We start from the raw sequence: 22,096 nt of genomic DNA, 5'->3' as shown, positions 1-22,096 counted from the left end.
TCCCTCCCTCCCCACCCTTACCCTTTGCTAACCATAAATTTGGAAAGCATACTAAATTTGTATTTGTTACCTTGTTCATATTCACTGCCTTAGTAGATAAAAGACACAGCAGTTACACAACCATACAGAACTCGATTTAAACTGAGGGTCTACCAGTTACCAATTTTAAACCCTTAGACAGTTATTTAATTTCTAAAGAAATACAGTGTCATAGTTACAAGCTCAGGCTTGAAATTTATAGACTGTCTGGATTCACATCCACCATTTATTACCCTGCGATTTGGAGGAAAGCAATTTAACCTCACCATGCTTGTTTCCTCACCTGCAGAAATGGGTATCTAGACCTCATATGATTGTTTAAGTTAATACAAATAAAACACCTTTACCAGTGCCTAGCACATTACAAGCACATAATAAATATCACATGCTTTTATTATTAAAGCTGTTTCCACACTGAAGGAATAGAAATAATTACCTCAAAAGGTTGTTACAGTAAATGAGAAATGCACAAAGAACACAACTCAAATACATAAAATATACACAAAGTATTCAATAGGCAGTGTTATTACTATCACTAGAAAATACAAATGCTATGATGAGGTTAATGGCTAGGAGGATAATGATACCACTTGTCATTCTGGAGCCCATCCACCTAAGCAGCTCATCCTCCAGTTCTTCTTTTTCACCTTCCCAAACAGCTAGTATGGATACCATGTTCCATAAATTCTACATCCTAAAAAGCTATCTCATTTTCTCTATCCTTGCTCCCACTGTCTTATAAAATCCCTTATGCATGCTCCCCAACACCAATTCCACCATCACCTATCAGCTGCCCCGACTCCAACATTGCCCCATTTCAACTCATTCTTCACAATCCAAGCTGAGATTGGTGCTGTTTTTCTTTAAAAAAAAAAAGTTTTTAAAAACAGAAATTCAATCATATTGCCCTCTGCAGCATCTGCAATCATCCCCTAGCCCTCAGAGTAACTTTCAGATTTCTAATGGTGGATGCAATGTCTTTCAGGATTTGGCCCCTGTCCACTTCCTTCACCTCATCTTCTCCCATTCACTTACTGTGCAGTCTAAGCTAACATCTACAACTCTGACCTACCCGTGCTTACCGCAACATCATGCTCTATCATCTCTGTGCTTTCCTCTATGCCCAGAACATTTCTTTCTCCCCTTCATTACTCCTATCTGATCACTTAATGCTTTTCCTCTGCAACTCAACTTCCATGCTATTTCTTACATTCCCTGATATCCTGTCCCATCTCACCTCACTTTTTTCCCCTCTTAGCCTGAATGAACTTTATGATCAGTAGGGTAAAGGTATTAATGCTTAAAAGCCACAAAGCTTACTCTTCAGTTCTAAGAACTAGAACTGAAGGTCTAACAAAAATATTTCATTCCTAACACCATTTGGTCAAGAATTTAAAACTGAAAATGAAAAGTGAAAGAAAAAAGCTCTTCTTTAAAAAGCTGAAGATACCATTTAAATGTAAATGTTCATCCCCTGGTAATTCAGTCATTTTCTAAAGTGAAACGAAAGGGGGTTTTTTTCTTCTAGATTTTAAAACAAATCACAGATACAAAGTTAAATTTAGAAGAGCATTTTATTTCAAATGTGGAACTGATATATATTGTTCTCCCTATATTACCTGTATTTATTAATGTACTTTTTTTAAACAAATGTATTTTGCCTGTTTGGTTTCAGTCTATAATTACCAAAGCCTTTCAATAAAACAGGAATAAATGACTCCCCCATGTGGAGATCAGCTTACATAGACTTTTTTCTTACTAACAAGCTTGGCAAGTCATTTAAGATTCAATATGCTTACAAATTCTGAAGTTGACTCCAAATGTGACAATTATAACAATAACATGTCTAAAGAAGACAATTTGAAAATTTTATTTGTAAACTGAATTCTAAATCAAGTGATCAATTTAAGATATTTCCAAAGATTTTTAATTTAAAAAATCAGCTTGCTTATAGCTTACTGGTAATATTAGAAAATGAAAAGGCTCAATTTATTGTGGCTTTTGTTTATATTAGAAATACAAAAGCTGAGAACTAACATATTAGTGATTGAGATCCTCTGTTACCGAAGCTCATCATGAGAAAGTAACACTGACATATATACACCACCACGTGTAAATCAGACAGCTAGTGGGAAGCTGCTATGTAAGACAGGGAGCCCAGCCTGGCATTCTGTGATGACCTACAGGGGTGGGCAGGGTGAGAGGAAGGCTCAAGAGGAAGGGGATATACATATAGTTATGACTGATTCACCCTGTTGTATGGCAGAAACCAATACAACATTGTAAACCAATTATTCTCTAATTAAAAACAAAAAAGCAGTTAGCCTGTCATTAACAAAACAATGTCAATAGTATAGTGTTAAACTTAGAAACAAAACTTCCAAGCTTTTTAATATTACAGGATTATTCTAGCGTCAGGCTAGACCATGATCAAGAGTATAAACTTAATGTAAGTGTATTTGTATTTATTATTATTAAAAATGTTCCTTTGTTCTAGATTTCAACAGAAAGATACAAAGGCAAAAGAATTAATAAAAAAACATATTTTTAAAATCTAAACAAAAATCACATCAAAGTGGGAGGGACACTGTTAGGAGATACAAGTATAAATATAGCTATTTACCATGCAATTGCTAATAAGCCTTTATACTTCCTCATATAAAATGTATCTGAGAGGAATGGCAGATCCACCTACCAAACAGTGTATTCACAGAAAGGAGTCATGTATGAGGGTCTCTCATGAAAAGCAATCTCTTGGTTATAATGAAGATTCTATTCTATGACTTTATACCCCTAACTGAGAGGAAGTATCCAGTGTAAAATAAAATAACAAATGCACTATTAGTGTGTGCGTGCTGAGTTGCTTCAGTCATGTCTGACTCTTTGCAACCCAATGGACTGCAGCCCACCAGGTTCCTCTGTCCATGGGATTTTTCCAGGCAAGAACACTGGAGTGGGTTGCCATGCCCTCCTCCAGGGTATCTCCCCAACTCAGGGATCAAACCTACATCTCTTATCTCGCCTGCACTGGCATGTGGGTTCTTTAGCACTAGTGCCACTTGGAAAGTACTATGAGACAGACAATCTAATAATTAGATTTTTTAAAATACTTCCATTCACTGACAAATTCATCAATCTAATTTTGCTATTTTAAAAGCATTTTAATCTTCTAGAGCTAAACATATTCATTATATTAAAAATATATTAAAAGATCTTCCTCAAGGTGATTAATTTTGCTAACAGGATGAAGAACATTAGACTTGAAACTAGGAAACCTGGGTTTTGGCTCCAGCTTTACCATTAACTCTTCAGACTTCAGAGTCTTCATGTGTAAAATGAGAGGGTAGACCAAATTAGTAAGTATAAATGTGCAAAACTTCAGCTCCTAATTTTATTTTCCAAACCTAAATTTCATGTATTTTTTTAATATGTATAGTATCTAAGTTTCAAAAAGTAAAATTACATAGCTTAACTTAGGTCTTCATTCCTATAGATATGTGAAACCCAATAATCTATTTTTATAGAAAACTATTCAATAACAACTAATGTTGAGTTGTGTTTTTCAGTTTACAAAATGCTGGTACCAATTCTGCATGGAAGGTGTTATTATTCCAGTTATACAGAATAGAAAACTGAAGCTCAAACAGGTTAAAATATGGCCAAGTCTTTTGGCCTTTAAAAAAACAAACAAACAAAAATTACATTAAGTCTTTAGTCTACAAAATGATTCAATGATTATTATTTTTATAGTTAGCTGATCCTGAAGCGGTCTTGGAACTAAAATCCAATGAAAGGAAAGGAAAAAGGTTTTAGTTCTGTTTTACCATAAGTTGCTGCTGGTAAGTGCTGCTGCTGCTGCTAAGTGACCGAACTGGAATTCCAAAATCAGATTTTCTGACTCTCAATTTCCTAATTTATCAAAACATAAAACATATATTGAAAAAAAAAAAGTGAAAGTCACTCAGTCGTGTCTGACTCTTTGTGATCCCATGGACTATACAGTCCATGGAATTCTCCAGGCCAGAATATTGGAGTAGGTAGCCTTTCCCTTCTCCAGGGGGTCTTCCCAACTCAGAGACTGAACCCAGGTTTTCCACATTGCAGGCGGATTCTTTACCAGTTGAGCCACAAGGGAAGCCCATATTATATATTAAAGTAATACAACTTTTAACAGTGTAATTTAAAACATGCACAAAGTTTTTAAAAATATATATACAAACAGGAGATAAAAATAATCAAGTTATAAAGTTAAAAACAAAATCAAATTCACAGGTCTAACAGAATATAGTGGATCCCAAAAGTGTGTACAAAGTTTAAACACTGGAATTTTTTCTCTGTGTTAGAACTCAATATTTCACTTTTAAAAGATAAAACAGTGATTTAGTGCAAATATGATATTGATGTGAGTTTGTATTTCTAATCGCATGTTTGATATGCACATGCCCAACTTACACAATCAACTGAACTGTGCTCTAGGCTGCTTAAGAAACTGCCTCAGGATATCTAACACAGCACGGAAATGATCCTTTACAATTTGAAGTTTATTTGATGGTTTACTCAGTTTACATATTTTATCTGCTATAAATGTTACAAAACTCTAACAGTAAAAGTTTTTCTAGCTAGTGCCAAGACTTTGGAGCAATTAGCAAAATATCAGGGCTAAGTTGCAAACAATGGCTAAGGTAAAAATTTGAATACTTACTTTGTTATTTTGTGTTACAAGAATACTTCCACCCCCAGGTTTCAAGGGCACCTCTTCCATTGCTCCAAACACATCAGTCTCAACAGAAAAAGTTAATTCTAGACCCAAATCACTAATATCATTATCTAAAATCCATTGCAAGTTTTTGGCATATTCTGGATCAATGGATGCCACATCTTGGTAATTCACAGGAATACCTAAAAATGCAAACATACAGCAGTTATATTCTAAATGTTACTGCCTTTCCTTATCTGTTTAATGGTGAAACACTGCCCTCTACAGATACTCTGTAAAACTGCAAAATATTACAATCTAATTCAGAGCATGATTTAAATGAACGCTAATTCCTAAATTTGGAAGTCTGTAAATTTAAGCTTATGTTACTGCCACATTTCTACAATTAGCCTTTCTTTGAAAGAGCTCTTCAGGAAATTATTATAAACTTTTAAAAGTGCCAATTCTCTTAAGTATATTCATATTAAAATGCATTTTTAGCACAAACATATATACACTAAAATGGGAATAAATTTTTATCAAAAATGTAGATTATTTTTTCCTCTCTCTCAGGCCCTCAAATGCCTTACATATGCAGAGAGCAAAATAGCAGAGCAAAATAACATCAATCAAATAAATCTCCAATCAAAATAAAAATTATTCACCCAACTGCTACGGCTTACTTAGCTTTCCCTGACTATTAAAAAACACTTTAAATTTATGTCTATGGAAATAACAATAGAGCCATACCAAGAATGTGCTTATAGAATGATCTCGTGAAGTAAATGTTCACCAGTTGCCTATGGTTCAGAGCTAATCCCAAGATCTGTCCAGCAAACCGGAAATAGTTCAAGTGATCAGGATTTACAGAGGAGTTGCTATTGGGTTGAAAAGTTGTTCCTATTAAAATCAAGATAAAATAATTTATTTTTAAGATTATGTATAAGAGAGATCATTTAATGCAGGTAAATTATTAGTTCACAGACAACTTCAGCAAAGCTAAGGTTACAATGTGCATAAACTTCTGTAAGAAGGTTCTGTGTGGAATATTTAACAGTGGAATTGAAAATACTAAAGATAATCATTAATTTTCATATACATATTAAAGGAAGCCTGTGCAGAGAGAAAATTTTAGAATACTTTTCACTGAAGGTAGCTGGAAGATGTGTCAGAGAGATCCCAGAAACACATAAACAAACACACGTGCACACATGTTCACATTTTCCCAAGCAATGTGGAAATAACTATTTAGGCTGTGAATTAGGGCAGACATTGTCTCATTCATCTATACGTGCCCAGTGTAGCAGGTGTTCACCTCATTTTGTTCCTCAGAGAATAGAGCACTGTAAGAGAATAACTAAAATTTCTAAATGTACAACTGTTTTCATCATAACAAATAAACAAGTTTGAATAGGTACCACTGAGGTATAAAAGTTAAAACAGTATCAGTAATAATTACTACTGCCAAACTCTAGTGCAATGGAGTGCAATTCCATTTATGTGGGGGAAAAAAAGCCTGGAAACAGATAGTGATGAATATACTTAAGGCCAGTGAAGTATACACTTCTAAATGGTTAAAATGGTAAATTTTATGTTATGTATATTTTACCACAATGAAACAGTCTCAAAAAAAAAAAAACAAAACAGTGCAATGGAAAAACCTAAACAGCAAGATTTCAATTCTCTTTTCTTATCTTTTCATGTGATCACTACCTCAAATTACAAATTCTCTCATTCACTCAACAATATTTATTAAGATCATCCTATATATTTCTCTTCTAGGCAACTTGGGCAAAAAGAAAGAATAACTGATAAATCTAATGAAATAACATCAAAAAATAAGTAAAGGAAAAGCAAAGTATTGGAAAGTAAAATGTTTGGTTATTGAGCATACATTTTTGTTTGTTGGCCAAATTTATTCAATACCCATTGATGAGCATCACCTCTAACCCCTGCACAGTGCTGGGAACTAAAGACATGAAAGTCTGTCCAAGGGCAGTCTCTGTCTCACTTGCTGGATGACATAACAGATACACAACTGAAACTACTCAACAGGAGCATCCATAAACTCTTTGTGCTTCGCTGGTCTTTATCAGTGCTGGCACTGGACTAAATTACCATGACCAGTAGTAAGTTTACTTAAATGTAAGGTACATGTATGGATACTTACAGCTGAATGACTTAAAAGGGCCACTGTAAAGTATCTTTTGAGAATCATTCCCAGTCACAATGTAAGACTGGGTATTAAAAGTCAAAGCAAAGTTTTGTGAGATGAAGAAACACTTCAAAGACAAAAAAATATAATTTCAAAAATAACAATATTCTGAGAATAATCACAATTTTACCTATTTCCCCTCATAAGTCTGTACATAACTTCTTTAAGTACTTACCGGGAAATCTGAATTATCAAAAAGAATAGATATAGAGAAATCAAAAGAACAAAAAGGAAATAAGGGGAAAAGTCTTCAGGAAATGCATAAGTTTTTAACTTGAAAATGAATTAAGATAGAATATAAAGTTTATGTCATGCTTTAAGTTCAAATCCGTAAAGCTGTGACATTTCATCATCTCAGAAAAAACCTATTCAATAAGAAAATATCATTTTCATAGAATAGTAATAATAGCCCCTAATATTTATTTCTGATTTCTATGTGCCAGGCATTGGACTAAGCATTTTTAGACATCAGCTATTTTCCCTCTACATTACAAACCACAGGTACTCACCATTTTCAAATATGGGAATTGAGCTGCAGAAATATTATATTTATAAGCCCAAGATCACAGCCAAAAGGACAGTACAAGGACTGACATTCAGTAGAACACACCAAAGGCACTGGTCCCTCCCCTCCATGACTACTGCTCTATAATAAGCATCTTAATTTAATTAGAAAGCAAGTTTTAAAGAAATTACTGTATACATTAGGTCTATCCAAGCATCTCCCATATTTGGGAATCCTAAATGTAACTTTCTAGAACAAGAAAATGTTTTCATCTACTTTTTAATTTACTAATAATATAACCCCAAAGAGAAAACTTATATGGCTCATGAAAAGGACAAGTCACAAACTTTATGGTCTATGTGCTTCAACATATTATCTGCTATAAATCTGTAGAGTAAGTGGTGGTGATGGTTTAATACCTAAGCTGTGTCTAACTCTTGCAACCCCATGGACTGTAGCCTGCCAGGCTCCTCTGTTCCTGAAATTTCCCAGGTAAGAATACTGGAGTAGGGTGCCATTCCTTCTCCAGGCGGTCTTCCTGACCCAGGGATCAAACCCAGATATTCTGCACTGCAGGCTGTCTTCTGCATTATAGGCGGATTCTTTAGCAACTGAGCCAGCAAGAATGAGTAAGTACATCTGGTGTGCAATCTAATGATTTCACACCAAATATATTTCTCAGATATGAAACTAAAGAGACAGCTCAGAATAAGGGACTATAAAGAAAAAACATAAATCTAAAATACAATGTCTTAATATTAAAAAGCAGAGATATTATTTTGCCAAAAAAGGTCCATCTAGTCAAGGCTATGGTTTTTCCAGTGGTCATGTATGGATGTGAGAGTTGGACTGTGAAGAAAGCTAAGTGCCAAAGAATTGATGCTTTTGAACTGTGGTGTTGGAGAAGTCTCTTGAGAGTCCCTTGGACTGCAAGGAGGTCCAACCAGTCTATCCTAAGAGAGATCAGTCCTGGGTGTTCATTGGAAGGACTGATACTGAAGCTGAAATTCCAATACTTTGGCCAACTCATGTAAAGAGTTGACTCATTGGAAAAGATCATGATGCTGGGAGGGACTGGGGGCAGGAGGAAAAGGGGACAACAGAGGATGAGATGACTGGATGGCATCACCGACTCGATGGACGTGAGTTTGAGTGAACTCCGGGAGTTGGTGATGGACACAGAGGCCTGGCGTGCTGGGATTCATGGGGTCGCAAAGAGTCGGACACAACTGAGTGACTGAACTGAACTGAATGCTAAATCCTGCTTCAGAGATTAGGTCTAAATAGCTAAACCAGGGCTTCATCAAATTTGTCATAAAAATCACAAAGATGCCAATTTATCTCAGAGAAAATAATCAAAAGGTTACAGAATTAAAGCAGCAAGTCCCACATTCCTAAATAATCTCAAATAGACCAAGTGTATTTGAGGAGCCCATCAAACAGGTGAATTCCTGCATTTGCCTAGCATCATGAAGCCCAGCCCCACTTGCTTCTCTTACAGTCATCCTTCTTATTCAGTGGAGATTTCTGGTGGCTTGGTTGAATGCAATCAGAAACTATAATTAATGAGACACTCTCTTCTTACAGAAAAATTTAAACACTGAGAAAGAAAAAATTTTCAGAAAACAAAAGCAATTGTACAAAGCATTTAAAACCTGAAATCCCACCTTCACTTGGATGTAAGTCTTCTTAAGTTAGAAAACTCTCAGGTATATCTTATACACATGAGGTGGTAACCACTTCCATTTAGTCTACAATGTATGTGTGTTAGTCACTTAGTTGTGTCCGACTCTTAGGAATCATGGATGCAGTTCAGCAGTCTCCTCTGTCCATGAAATCCTTCAGGCAAGAATACTGGAGTGGGTTGCCATTCCCTTCTCCAGGGGATCTTCCCCACCCAGGAATCGAACCCAGGTCTCCCACAATGCAGGCAGATTTCTATACCGTCTGAGCCACCAGGGAAGCCCTTTAGCCTACAATATCAAACTGTAAGTCTGTAGGCAGCAAACAACATTTCAATAAGGAAGAGTCTTTTATCTGTATTACATGATTAAATAAAAGCTTTTTAGTTACCACGTCAATCTTTTAAAAGGACTGAAAACAAAGTTACTATAGTAATGTAAACATACTATAAGTTAAGATTTAATACCATGACTTCTAGACTTGCTTTTAATGATCAAAAAACTTCCAAGAGTTGGAAACTCATATAGGGTTAGCAAATTTTAATTTTTCCAAACAAGGACTTATATTTTTTTAAAAGTTCATCTACTAGTACCATTTTATAAAAGGAAATTTTAATTCAAGAAAAGTAGACTAAAGGTCAAGCCTTAAATTGAATAAATTTAGCTTTATTTTACAAATAACTGAAGAAAACTTCCTTGAGGCCAGCAACAGTACTTGAGATAAGCATTTGAGAACCAACTGCTTATAGAGGAAAGAATGCTACGCTGAGTCAGGTTCTATTCATGATCCTACCACTTGTGAATGGCTATCGTAGACAAAAACTCTGAATTTCAATTTCCTCATCTATGAAAAGGGAACAGTCACCCTAGCTCACAGGCTACTGTAGAAATCAAAGGATAAAAGGCACTGAAGTAGTGCAGTCTGAAAATGTGACAAATCACAGAAAAAGTCATCTTAACTGTACAACTTACCATCAGCTGACTGGGTAAACAATGCATAATCAGGATTGACTATCTCATTAGACAGAATATCAAACCACTCACGGACAACACCTTGACCCTGAGTTCAAGAAAATAAGATTAAGTATCAATAGAAATATAATGGTGAAATTTTTTCTAAATTATAATAACATTAAATTTCTTCCATTATCAATTAAATATTAAACTTTATGCAAAGGCTTTTCAATCTTTTATAGACAGTGATCTTAACAACACTTATTTGTATACCCACCATGCCTTCTTCTCCATGGAACCGTACAGCAATTCCTTGCTTTAGCTTTGCACAATTTGCTTTTGACACAACTTCACAGCTACTCCTAAAAATAGAATCTAAATATGTAGCAGTGGTTAATTTTACATACTAAAATTTACAAAAACTAGTATTTTGTGTCTTATACACATATCATTTCTAAACATACCTCTATGAACCAGCAGGATATCATTTTCATTCACTGGCCTGTGCACCATGTCTGAATCTGGCTGTCCTGAATGCAAATGTTCATAGAACCATTCACAGCGATCTTTAAATGGCTACCCCAACAAATAACAGTGAAATATGTTAGCAGGACTGCAGTCACTTAACTATAAGATTTACTTAACTAGCATTCTAAATGTCCTTTCTACAAATAATCATTCTTATACATTTATAATTAGTTCTAAATAATGTTCTGACATTTTATTTACTATTCACAAAAAGGCCAATCTAAGTTGAAATACTTTGCTACCTAGATAGTGTATTTCTTTTAATTCCCTGCATTATCTACAGAGAAGACTTGATAAATTAGAAGAATTTAATATCAGACACACAATTGAACACACACTCTATTTCTTTTAAACCCCAAAAGGTTTGTAAAAATGAATTTCCATATCCAGAAAAGTTATGTTGCATATTCCATTTAATTTTCTATGAAAACAATCTTTACACCTAATTCTAACTTCTATCCTTCGAACATATGTAGAAACTAAAATGGAATTTGTTAAACTGTTTTTCTTTCCTTCCTCTACCCTAAAAACTGAAAAATAAGATCTTGTGAACAGTTAAGATAGTCTCTACCTTTCGTTCATTTGCCAGATATACAAACTGTAAATGATTTGTAATTTTATTAATCTGAAAGTATTACCAAGTACCTAGAATGTGCGGATACTCCAGGTAACAAGAGCTGTAAAAATTTCACTGCTAGAAACTGTTCAGTATAAAGAGATGAGACTAACACTGAAACAATACAACACATATAATGATACCAAGTTCTAAACAGTAATGTACAGATCACAGTGCACCAAGAATTTTGAGACTGTGTAGATGAGTGGAGTACAAAGGCTTCATGGGATCCTGGTCTGAACCAGGACTTATAAGTGGGTAGGATCTGCTCAAGCAGGAGGAAAAGAAAGCACACCAGGCTAAGGGAGACAAGAAAAAAGGCACAAAAGAAACCACATCCCCTGGAAGAGGCAGTGAAGGTGCCAGCATAACCCTATATACATTGAAGGAAATAAGTTTTTGTAAGTAAATCAAGGACATAATTATGGATCCTTTGAGTCAAGACACAATGGCCACTGAAGGTACCTGGTCAGAGAAATAGCATGGTAAATGCAGTAATTAAAATGAGAGTAGTACCAGGATAAAGGGAGGCCATCTACACAGCAGCTGAAATACTAGTAATTGAGTGATATGGTCCTGGTCATGGTAGGAAAGAATAATTAAGAAAATCTGAAAGACATTACTCCTTTAAGAGAAGGACTCTAAGGACAGAAATTTACATCAGAAATAGCTTAGAGGGGGAACCCCCTGCCCCACCACTATCTACCCCAATTCCTAGAAGGTACTGGTGAAGATAACAAATGAGATCTTATAAATTCTGAATTTAAGGTTAATAGGGATATAACTACTAAGAGCTTGGAAATAAATACTAGAATGTTCTGCAGGTGAGACACTAGAAAGAGTCATGAATGAAGATAATATAGGAGATAAGGTAATATCTCATGTTCAAGACATTAAAGATACAGGGACATACACCAAGAATGGAGAAGTTTATGATCACAGGTCAATACTGAGAATTTGTTTATTACCAAATGATACACACAGCTAGGAAAGTCAAAGGAGAATCAGGGTGCTGCAATACCAGAAAAGGCAACAGTTTCAAGAGATAAATATGATCAATATCCAACACCACAAAGAGGTTCTCTCTCATGCAATTTTTAGGACACCAGTAAATTTCTTTATCTGAGCTAAATATTAGTTTTGCTTCAAAAGACTTAAACACCACTTTCAACCAATTCTTAATAAAATATTTTTATGAAAATAACTTGTGCAAGATTAATTTTTGCCTTTTAATATCTGTTCTTCCAATAAGAAAAAATGTTCCCTTTCCAAAATTAAATGTATAATTTTATCCATACTTCTAGAAGTTTTCCACATCTTGAATAAAATGTTGCTATTGTTATATTCATTACTGGGTATATTTCATTTTTAGTACACAGACTAGAATGTAAGTGCTTGACATTTTAATGCTGATTATTCCTAAAATCTAGGTAAAAGAGGAGAAAACATTACACAGAAGTAATGTATTTAAATACGGGCTTTGAATTTTGATGAACAATGTTTTGAAATCCCAGATCAATCACTACTAGGTTTGTGACCTGAAGGGAATTACCAATCCTCTCAGAACTTCCTACATGTAATCCTCTCAGTATTCCTACCTGTAAAGTGGGGGAAATCATACCTACTTGGAAGGGCTAATTCTGAGGATTAAATGAAGACAGTTATTATTATAATCACAAATTAGCTAACGTTTATTAAAGCACCTATAAGCCAGGTACTATTTTAAGCATTTAACATGCATTTTCACATATAACCTTTACAACACTCTGAGAAAAAGGGACTCATTATTATTATTCCCATTTTACAGAAGGGAAAAATGCAGAACCAAGAGGTTAGGTAATTTGTGCAAATACTCACCTCCCAGAATCCTAACTTTGGCCACCTGATACGAAGAACCGACTCATTGGAAAAGACCCTGATGCTGGGAAAGACTGAAGATAGGAGGAGAAGGGGACAATAGAGGACGAGATGGTTGGATGGCGTCACCAACTCAATGAATATGAACTTGAGCAGGCTCCGGGAGTTGGTGACAGACAGGGAAGCCTGGTATGCTGCAGACCATGGGGTCGCAAAGTCGGACACGACTGAGCAACTGAACTGAATTGAGGATGCTAACACATACTGCTCTTATCACTCACACCAATGTTAAAATGACTGCAAATAAGTATTTTAAATGACAATAAACCTATTTGCCATTATAAGAGATTAAATATTAAACTCTATCCTTTATCTAGAAAATGAGAACCAGTTTTAAAATAAACACACATGGCAACTTTTTTTAAAAAGTAATTCAAATGTAACATTAAAAGGTACAAAAAGCTAGTAAGTTACCTGTTAAGATCAAAATATCTCCCCAACACATATATGTACATATGCCTACAAAACCAAAGGACACATTTCTGTATGTAAACTTTCTGAGTACCTGTATTTCCATAAAATAATTCACAAAACAGGACTGATAACAGAGGCTCCTCTTAACAGTATTTGTACAGCAATACAAAATGTCTCTCCCTTTAACTACCAGGCCACCTGAAAACCACCAACAGAAGAAGAAGTCAATCTTAGCAGAGGTAGTTGTTTTTACTTTTTTCTGTTATAGCCTCCAGTTTCTTAGTATAGTACAATGGTGTCTTCTTCCCCCTAATGTGAGTAAGCTGCTAATATGATGTCCACACAGTCCTAGAAAATACTTTAGTGTATATATCCTACAAACAAGAGAATTCATCTACATAAGCAGTTCACAATCATCAAAATCAGGAAATTAACACTGATATATCTAATCTTCAGACCCCCATTTCAAGTTTTGCCAGGTTCCAAATAATATCCTGTATAGCGTAATGACTCATGAACTGTATTTATTAATATCTGTCTCTTTCATTTGGCACAGTTGTTCTGTGCTTTCTTAATTTTCAGGACCTACATTTAAAGATTGCTTATATTGTAAATTATATTGTAGAATGTCTCTCAATTAGAGTTAGTCTGATTATTATGGTGTCACAGAGAATGGGACACAATTTAGTGACAGAATAACAACAACCATGATTTCCCATGATTAAATTCAGGGTGTGTATCTTTGTCAACAGTATCTAAGAAGTGATGCCATATTCTCAGTCCTGGCACACTGGTATGTCTGCTGGGACCATTGCCAAACTTTTCCACTGTAAAGTTCCTTTTTAATCTTTATAATTAGTATTCTAAAAGGAGATGCTTTGAGATTATAAAAATATACCACCCTTCATCATAGTTTCCATTTATTCATTAATTCTTTCACTATAGACTTATGAGCTTCAATTTTATTTGCAGTATTTTGCCATCAATATTTATTTTGATGTTCAAATTATTCCAAATTTGGCCACTAGAGCCTATTCAAGCTGCTTCTGAATCATTTTGACACAATCTCATCATTCTTTGAACAACTTTCTTGCACGATAAGATGATGCAGGTTCATCTCACACGTTCCCTAAATTAGCCATTTCTCCAACAGGTCCTAGTCTACTGAGAATGGTATTCAGAGGCCAAGAAGTGGGTCCCAGATTTGCTATATCTATCTACTGACACTGGAAACTCTTAAGTTCACACTGGTATCTCCAATTCTAATTCAACAGTACATGATTCATTGTCTTCCTCCATCTTTTAACTCCTTTCTCCAACAGTAAGATGCTAGGCTTCCATTATCTTTACTAATTCAGTCAACTGCCCTACCTCATACATAATCAATCTTCTGTCACTGATGTGGACCATTCATTGCATAGACACCCTATACCCCACTCAAGCTCTGTTACTCCACTCAAGTTCTGTCAAACTACTCTGAGCAACTATCACCAGCTTGCACACTGGACATCCTCCATATACTGCTCCAACTCACACACTCTATGTTGAGCTCCTCTTCCACACATACACCCTCCTTTAGCACATCCAAGTTCCAAAACCTCTCACTGGGCCACCACTCTGCCATGTGGACACCTGTATTGGTTAGGCGACAAAACCCCTTCTGTGAGTCAAGAAGGTGGATAGCTAATCCAGATGGTTTTTGAATGAATCACTCAGGAAGGGAAGAGGGAAAAGGAAGTGAAAAACAGAGACAGTATTAAAAATAACAAACTACCTCTTTCAAAAACTATAAGTTTCTTTTACCTATAATCGCATTTACCCTAGAATGGATAATAGTGTAGATTAAGAAAATGAATTTAAGAACCAGAGAAAATTTTTTAGATTCTAGTTCCCCCACTAAGCAGCTGAATGACTTAAGTTATTTAACCTCTTCAGTAAATAAGTAGCTATATCATATGATTGCTATGAAAATAAAATAATCTATATAAAACAAATGTATGGAACCTGACCTAAAGTTAGCATTCAATAAATGTAAGTTATTAGCACTACTTTCTCTTTTACATCATCATTATTAAACAGATGCCAAAGACCTATATACATGTGTATAATTTTATAAGGCTTAGTTCTTAGCTTTTTTTTAATTATTGAAAGGATCACTGTCCCTGAAGACATTTTAAAACACCTATAGCATTTACCTTATGACTAATAACCAAACCTTTGCCTCCAGTCTAGCCTACATTTCAGACAAATTATTTCCTAAAACTTTGGCAGGATCATGTTATTCTCCTGAAATAAAGTTATCAGTGGCTCCTGCTGCTGCTGCTAAGTCACTTCAGTCGTGTCCGACTCTGGGCGACCCATAGACAGCAGCCCACCAGGCTCCCCAGTCCCTGGGATTCTCCAGGCAAGAACACTGGAGTGGGTTGCCATTTCCTTCTCCAATGCATGAAAGTGAAAAGTGAAAGTGAAGTCGCTCAGTCGTGTCCGACTCTTAGCGACCCCATGGACTGCAGCCTACCAGGCTCCTCCATCCATGGGATTTTCCAGGCAAGAGTACTGGAGTGGGTTGCCATTGCTTTCTCCGAGTGGCTCCTGACAGTCTAGCAAATGAAAATTCTTCAATCTGGCAATCACGATTCCATGTAGTATAACCCTAATCTACTCTCATTCCTCACCTACACAAAATTCCTGCTTTAACCAACTTTTCCATCTACATGCCCTGATCCATATCTTGGCTAGAATGTTCATCTTCCCTATTTATTCCTATCAAAAATTTGCATGTTTTTCAAAGTCTAGATTAAAATCCACCTCGTCTTTAAAATCTCCCTTGACTACAGCAGCCAAACACAAGCCCTTCCTCCCTCAAACTCCTGAAGAACTAGGTAAAACTGTGATACTACAATTACAGTATTTTACAAGTATATTTATTATCTCCCCTGCTAGGCTGAATTAAGATCCCTTTGGAGATAGAACATATGCTTTTGATCTCCAAAACAATTACCACTTATTGAATATATATACCAGTCACTATTTAAAACATATTCTTCACAACAGCAGTTTTATGAAGTTAAAGAATCATTATCTCTGTTTTTGTAAAAGAAGATCTCAAGGCTCAAGAATATTAGAAAGATGCCCAAAGTCACATAGCTGGCAAGTAGCAAAATGAGCTTTTCCCAAGCACGTCTCATAAAAATGAGATATACGGAATGAACCCTTGGGAAGGAAAGCTCTCAGGTCAAATAAGTTTGGAGGGTTAACAAAGTTAAACCACTGTATTTACCAAAGGGCTTCCAAAGCCTTTAGTAAACTGCTGATATGCTTTATAAATCCCCAACAAGGCATTTGTTATATTTTCCAAATGTATTTGGGGATAAAATCCCCAAGAACCACTGGCCTTACAGGATTAGTGTTCCATTTCAGGAATGTGACAAGGTGCTATCTTTGCACACAGTAGGCACTCAATACACATTTCTTAAATTTACACCTCATACAAAAGTAACACATTAGGGTAATGCCATATACTAAAGAATAAGGTAAAGTCACTTCACTTACAGTAGGTGGTCTCTAGTAATTACTGAATAGTATTCAAATTAAAAACTTAATTTTCCTTAGACAGGCTAAAGAGAGATTTTAAAAAGCACTACCTGTGCCTTTATGATATGCATGAATCTTGACATCAATTCAGGACATTCGAGAAGGAAGTGAAAGTGGTCAAATATAATCTTGGGATTCCTAAAAGAAAAACATGCGCTGCTTGTATAAATGGGAAGGATGAGTAGCATTAAGTGACATATAAATTTAGATACACAGATATTGAAATAGAATAAAAATACATATTAACCCACACCTACTATACTTGTACTTGTCAATGAACATTTTTTAGATAATAATAGAAGTAATATTTTTTCTGTTGAGATAAAAACTGTAAGAAAGAAAAAGTTACAAGAGCAGTCCATTAAACCAAGAAAGTTTTACCTGTTAACAAAGCATTTTAAAACTTCATCATGTTTGCAGACAAATTCAATGAAACGGGGCGAAGTCATTCTGTGAAGGGTAAAAAACAATCAGAATACATAGACAAAAGTTGATGATACGGTAAATTTGACTATGTATTGAATTCGACTGGCTTCTAATCAAAAAAGAAAATGGGGATTGGATTTTCTTTATAGACTCTGAGGCATGCCTAGTCAATTTATAATGTGAAATATATAACTATACACACACACTCATATAGATAATAAAATAATTTTTCATTAACAGATGATATAAAGTGACTTTTTAAAAACCTCGAAGTTTTAAGTATCTCTGTTGCCAACATATAATTAAATGATCCTATACAAAGTAACATTCACCATCCTACATGTTAATAACACATATCGATGTTTAAAACTCAAATATTCTGTATTAATTCCAGATCAGTTCAATGAGTATCCTGAAAATTAGAATAGAACCAAAACAGCATTGTATTTTTTATTTCTGCTATTACAAAGAAATTATAGCTTTTCTTCATCAGAAACTGGGTTTTCTCTGCTTTGTAATGCAAGTGCCTGACTTAAGGCTTGGTTGGTGAGGCATCCACTTCAAAGACGGCTATCTTGAATAAACACAATGCCAGCCCCACGACTAGATAAAGTGCCAGAATGCCTCCCACTGAGGCTCCTGTGTTTAGAGATTCTGGTTAACTTTGATAACTGACCATTTGGATCACCTGACTTTTACTCTTCTCATACTTTATATTCCCACTTGTATGTTTTAAATTCACCAATAAAAAGTGAGTCCTCAAAACCTTTCCCAGGTGGCGGTAGTGGTAAAGAACCCGCCTGCCAATGCAGGAGATACAAGAGACGTGGGTTTGATCCCTGGGTTGGAAGATCCCCTGGAGAAGGGCATGGCAACCCACTCCATTATTCTTGGGATTCCCTGGACAAAGATTTGAAAAATAAAAAATAATCAGAATATTACATGATGACCATATAATTAAAGAGAAACAGAGTGTCTTGGGATGTAATTCATTCATGTCACGCTAGGGCCTGACAGCTCAGCTGGTAAAGAATCCGCCTGCAATATGGGAGACCCAAGTTCGATCCCTGGGTTGGGAAGATCCCCTGGAGAAGGAAATGGCTACCCACCCCAGTCTTCTGGCCTGAAGAAAACGATGTAATCCATGGGGTCACAAAGAGCCGGACACGACTGAGTGACTTTCACTTTTCAAAATCCAAGTGCCCCTCCACCCTCAACCCCAAGCTTATATGCATATTTTCTCACTCCCTCTACAATAACCTCACTGTGTGACCCCACGTGTGCCATGTAATTTCCAGGTCCTAGAAGTAATAAATCTTTCTCCCCTCAAAGGTTTCCAATGGTTATTGCTGAAGGACATCTGTAATCATAGTAAGAATCAAGGATTAGTCCAGCCACAACACTGGTTATTGATAGGTGGAGACTGGCACATAAAACGGTTGGCATAATCAGCAGGACTGCATGATTACCACTGCAGTAAATCAAGGGGAATGCCTGTTAGCTGCAGCCTGCTTACTATCACTTAACTCAGGTGAGTAACACCATCTGGGAAAAGAGTACCACTTGCTGAGGGTCTGACTTGCTGCGACGTGCTTTTACATAGTGCCCATCATGTGTTGCCTAAGGCATCCAACCCAAAAGGTTATGGATGCCATAATCCAACAATCTCAGAGAAGTGTGATCAAGGCCATATGGTCTAATGAGATGATGAGACCACTAATGATAAAGACCTTAACTGACTATTAATGTGTGTGCTGCTGCTGCTGCTGCTGCTAAGTTGCTTCAGTCGTATCGGACTCTGTGCGACCCCATAGACGGCAGCCCACCAGACTCCCCCGTCCCTGGGATTCTCCAGGCAAGAACACTGGAGTGGGCTGCCATTACCTTCTCCGAAAAAATGAATGGACAAATAAAAAATTCTAAACCTCTGGTGCCAGTGCCTCCTAGGAACCCTGAGGAGGTACACTAGCTCTCTGATAAACACAAAACCTCCTGGCCGCTTCCTGGGCATTATTCAATGTCATGCATGCTAATATGCTAAAATTGTATATTACATTTCAGATGCCTGGGAGCTTTTCCCAAGAGCCTGAGCATATGATGCTAATATAGGCAGACCACCATTCTGGAATGCTCCCTTGGGACACCCTGGAAAGGAAAGCAGCCACCTACAAAGGGGCTCACAGTGTTGTCGTCTAAAATTTTCCAGTAACAACACATAAGATTAAGGTAAAAGAAAAAAAAAAAAAAAACAAGAAGTAGAAACGGAAATCAAAAACTACTCCTTAACTGACAGAAGATAAGATGGTTGGATGGCATCATTGACACAACAGACATGAGTCTGAGCAAAGTCTGGGAAATAGTGAAGGACAGGGAAGCCTGGCGTGTTGCAGTCCATGGGGTGGCAAAGAGTTGGACAAGATTGAGCAACTGAACAAGAATAGTCTAATACAGATCCTGACCCACTTTCCACTTTCTCCTGCACAAGGCAGAACTAGGAAACATGCCTCATGAGGCTTCCCTGCTGCCAAATCAAAAGCTGACAGGGTTATCAAGGCTGTGAGTGAGGAAAGAAAGGGACACGAGAAGGCAAAAGGCCCCTGGACCCACCAATATTCATTACCATGGCACTGCCTCCCCTCACTTGGGTATTTAATGCCTGACCCCATGCCAACTTTTCCATCATAGTGATCACTGCTAAGGCTCACTGTGAATGGAAAATATTAAGATGAGGTCCATCCCCTGCTGTGCAAAATTGGCATGATCCAATGGATTCATCATGTCCATGACCAAAGTGACCAAACTGCCTCTTCATTTTTAACCCTGGAAAAGCCCCATTTGACCCTGAGTCCAGAGAATTATTTTTACAGGACACTCACCCTAAGTACAAGGTAGCCCTACTACCTTTTGTTGGGATACGAAAACCATCCAAAAGGCACTAAAAATCCTAGGAGGAAATTTATATTCTTCCTCTGTCCCTGAAGATTTAAGTCTCATCATGTCTTTGAAACATAAATATCCAAGAAGGTAACTAAAATTCTGCCCACAATCACCAGAGACTGAAGGAAAAAGTGGGAGGGAAAGAGGCCTTTTTAAAATATAAACTGTTATAAAATCTCTCTTACTGAAAATCTAGTCCACACCCTCCTGAAGATAACTTGCCAAAGACAAATACAAATCTTAGAAGTCTCCACAAATCCTAGTAAAAAGCTCTAGTCAGGAGCAGGTAACCTTAACTTGTTCCATCTGCCAGACACAATCTGGACTCAAAGGTAAACTATAAAATAATAAGTTGTATACTGTTGCACCTGATTCACAGGGAAAATTTTGGAATGGAAACTATAGGGTGGTTCTGTCTGGCTGCATGTTTCTGTATGCCTATGGATATACATTACATGCAAGTGACTTTTTTTCTCTATCTCTGGATAGTATTGACAAAATTAATTTGTAAAAAAAGCTGTATTTAATTGGCTTAAAAATAAATACTATGAATTAAGTATTCTGAAACTCAGTAATACATGAACTAATCCAACATTTTTCAATTCCATGTGATCTGGGATAATCTTCTACAAATAAAAGGTAGTTTAAGTTTGTTAGTTCAATTAAAAGTCATGTCTCAAATTTATCAATATCAGATATAATATAGACATGCAGCTTTTATTCTACTTGGGTTTACTATTCAAATAAGTTCATGTTATCTAGGTTACAAAATTTGTCAGTAAGAAAAATTACTTGGGATGATGACCAATTTTGCCTAATGTCTCATGAGACTTTCATGAGTAATCTAAACATAATTGTTAAGAATAAGTGATTTAAAGAGATGTAAGTAGAATAAGAGTTTAGGTGAATTTTCAGCAATAGTTTTGTTGTTGTTGTTCAGTCGCTCAGTCACATCCAACTCTTTGCAACCCCATGGACTACAGAACATCAGGCCTCCCTTCACCATCTTCCGGAGCCTGCTCAAACTCATGTCCATCAAGCCGGTGATGCCATCCAACCATCTCATCCTCTGTGGTCCCCTTCTCCTCCTGCCTTCAATCTTTCCCAGCATCAGGGTCTTTTCCAATGATTCGATTCTTCACATCAGGTGGTCAAAGTATTGGAGCTTCAGCATCAGTCCTTCCAATGAATATTCAGGACTGAGTTCTCTTACAATTGACTGGTTTGATCTCCTTGCAGTCCAAGGGACTCTCAAGAGTCTTTTCCAACACTACAGATCAAAAGCATCAATTCTTCAGCACTCAGCCTTCTTTATGGTCCAACTCTCACATCCATACGTATTTTATGGAATGTCTTCTTAAAAATAGTTTCCCGAATCTCTTTGGTGACTTGAAACTTCAGAGTTCTGCTAAGTTAAATGATGGAAAATTTATTGACTATCTGGGTCATTTCCAAATAAGGTAAAACACTAATACTGAATATCAGTTTATCCACTTTGAGCTTTTTGGTTCTCCTTGGTAAACATGTCTTGTACCACACTGAAAAATTATACTATAAGGAAGCATGTGCTTCT

General features: G+C 36.3%; 1 protein-coding gene across 6 annotated transcripts in view; it reads right to left on the bottom strand.

The window, feature by feature from the left end:
• HACE1 (HECT domain and ankyrin repeat containing E3 ubiquitin protein ligase 1) overlaps positions 1-22,096 on the bottom strand; it is a 118,350-nt gene that overhangs the window by 26,113 nt on the left and 70,141 nt on the right. For all 6 annotated transcript variants that reach the window (XM_070796026.1, XM_070796025.1, XM_070796029.1 and 3 more), the window contains 7 exons: positions 17,542-17,610; positions 17,211-17,298; positions 10,556-10,667; positions 10,369-10,466; positions 10,110-10,197; positions 5,486-5,635; positions 4,742-4,938 (listed from right to left, as the gene is read on the bottom strand). In XM_070796026.1, coding sequence (XP_070652127.1) covers positions 4,742-4,938; positions 5,486-5,635; positions 10,110-10,197; positions 10,369-10,466; positions 10,556-10,667; positions 17,211-17,298; positions 17,542-17,610 — 802 coding nt within the window. The remainder of the gene's footprint in view (positions 1-4,741; positions 4,939-5,485; positions 5,636-10,109; positions 10,198-10,368; positions 10,467-10,555; positions 10,668-17,210; positions 17,299-17,541; positions 17,611-22,096) is intronic.

Source organism: Bos indicus, chromosome 9 (assembly GCF_029378745.1).
Source record: "Bos indicus isolate NIAB-ARS_2022 breed Sahiwal x Tharparkar chromosome 9, NIAB-ARS_B.indTharparkar_mat_pri_1.0, whole genome shotgun sequence".
Taxonomy (NCBI): domain Eukaryota; kingdom Metazoa; phylum Chordata; class Mammalia; order Artiodactyla; family Bovidae; genus Bos; species Bos indicus.
This window is presented reverse-complemented; position numbering and strand designations above follow the sequence as displayed.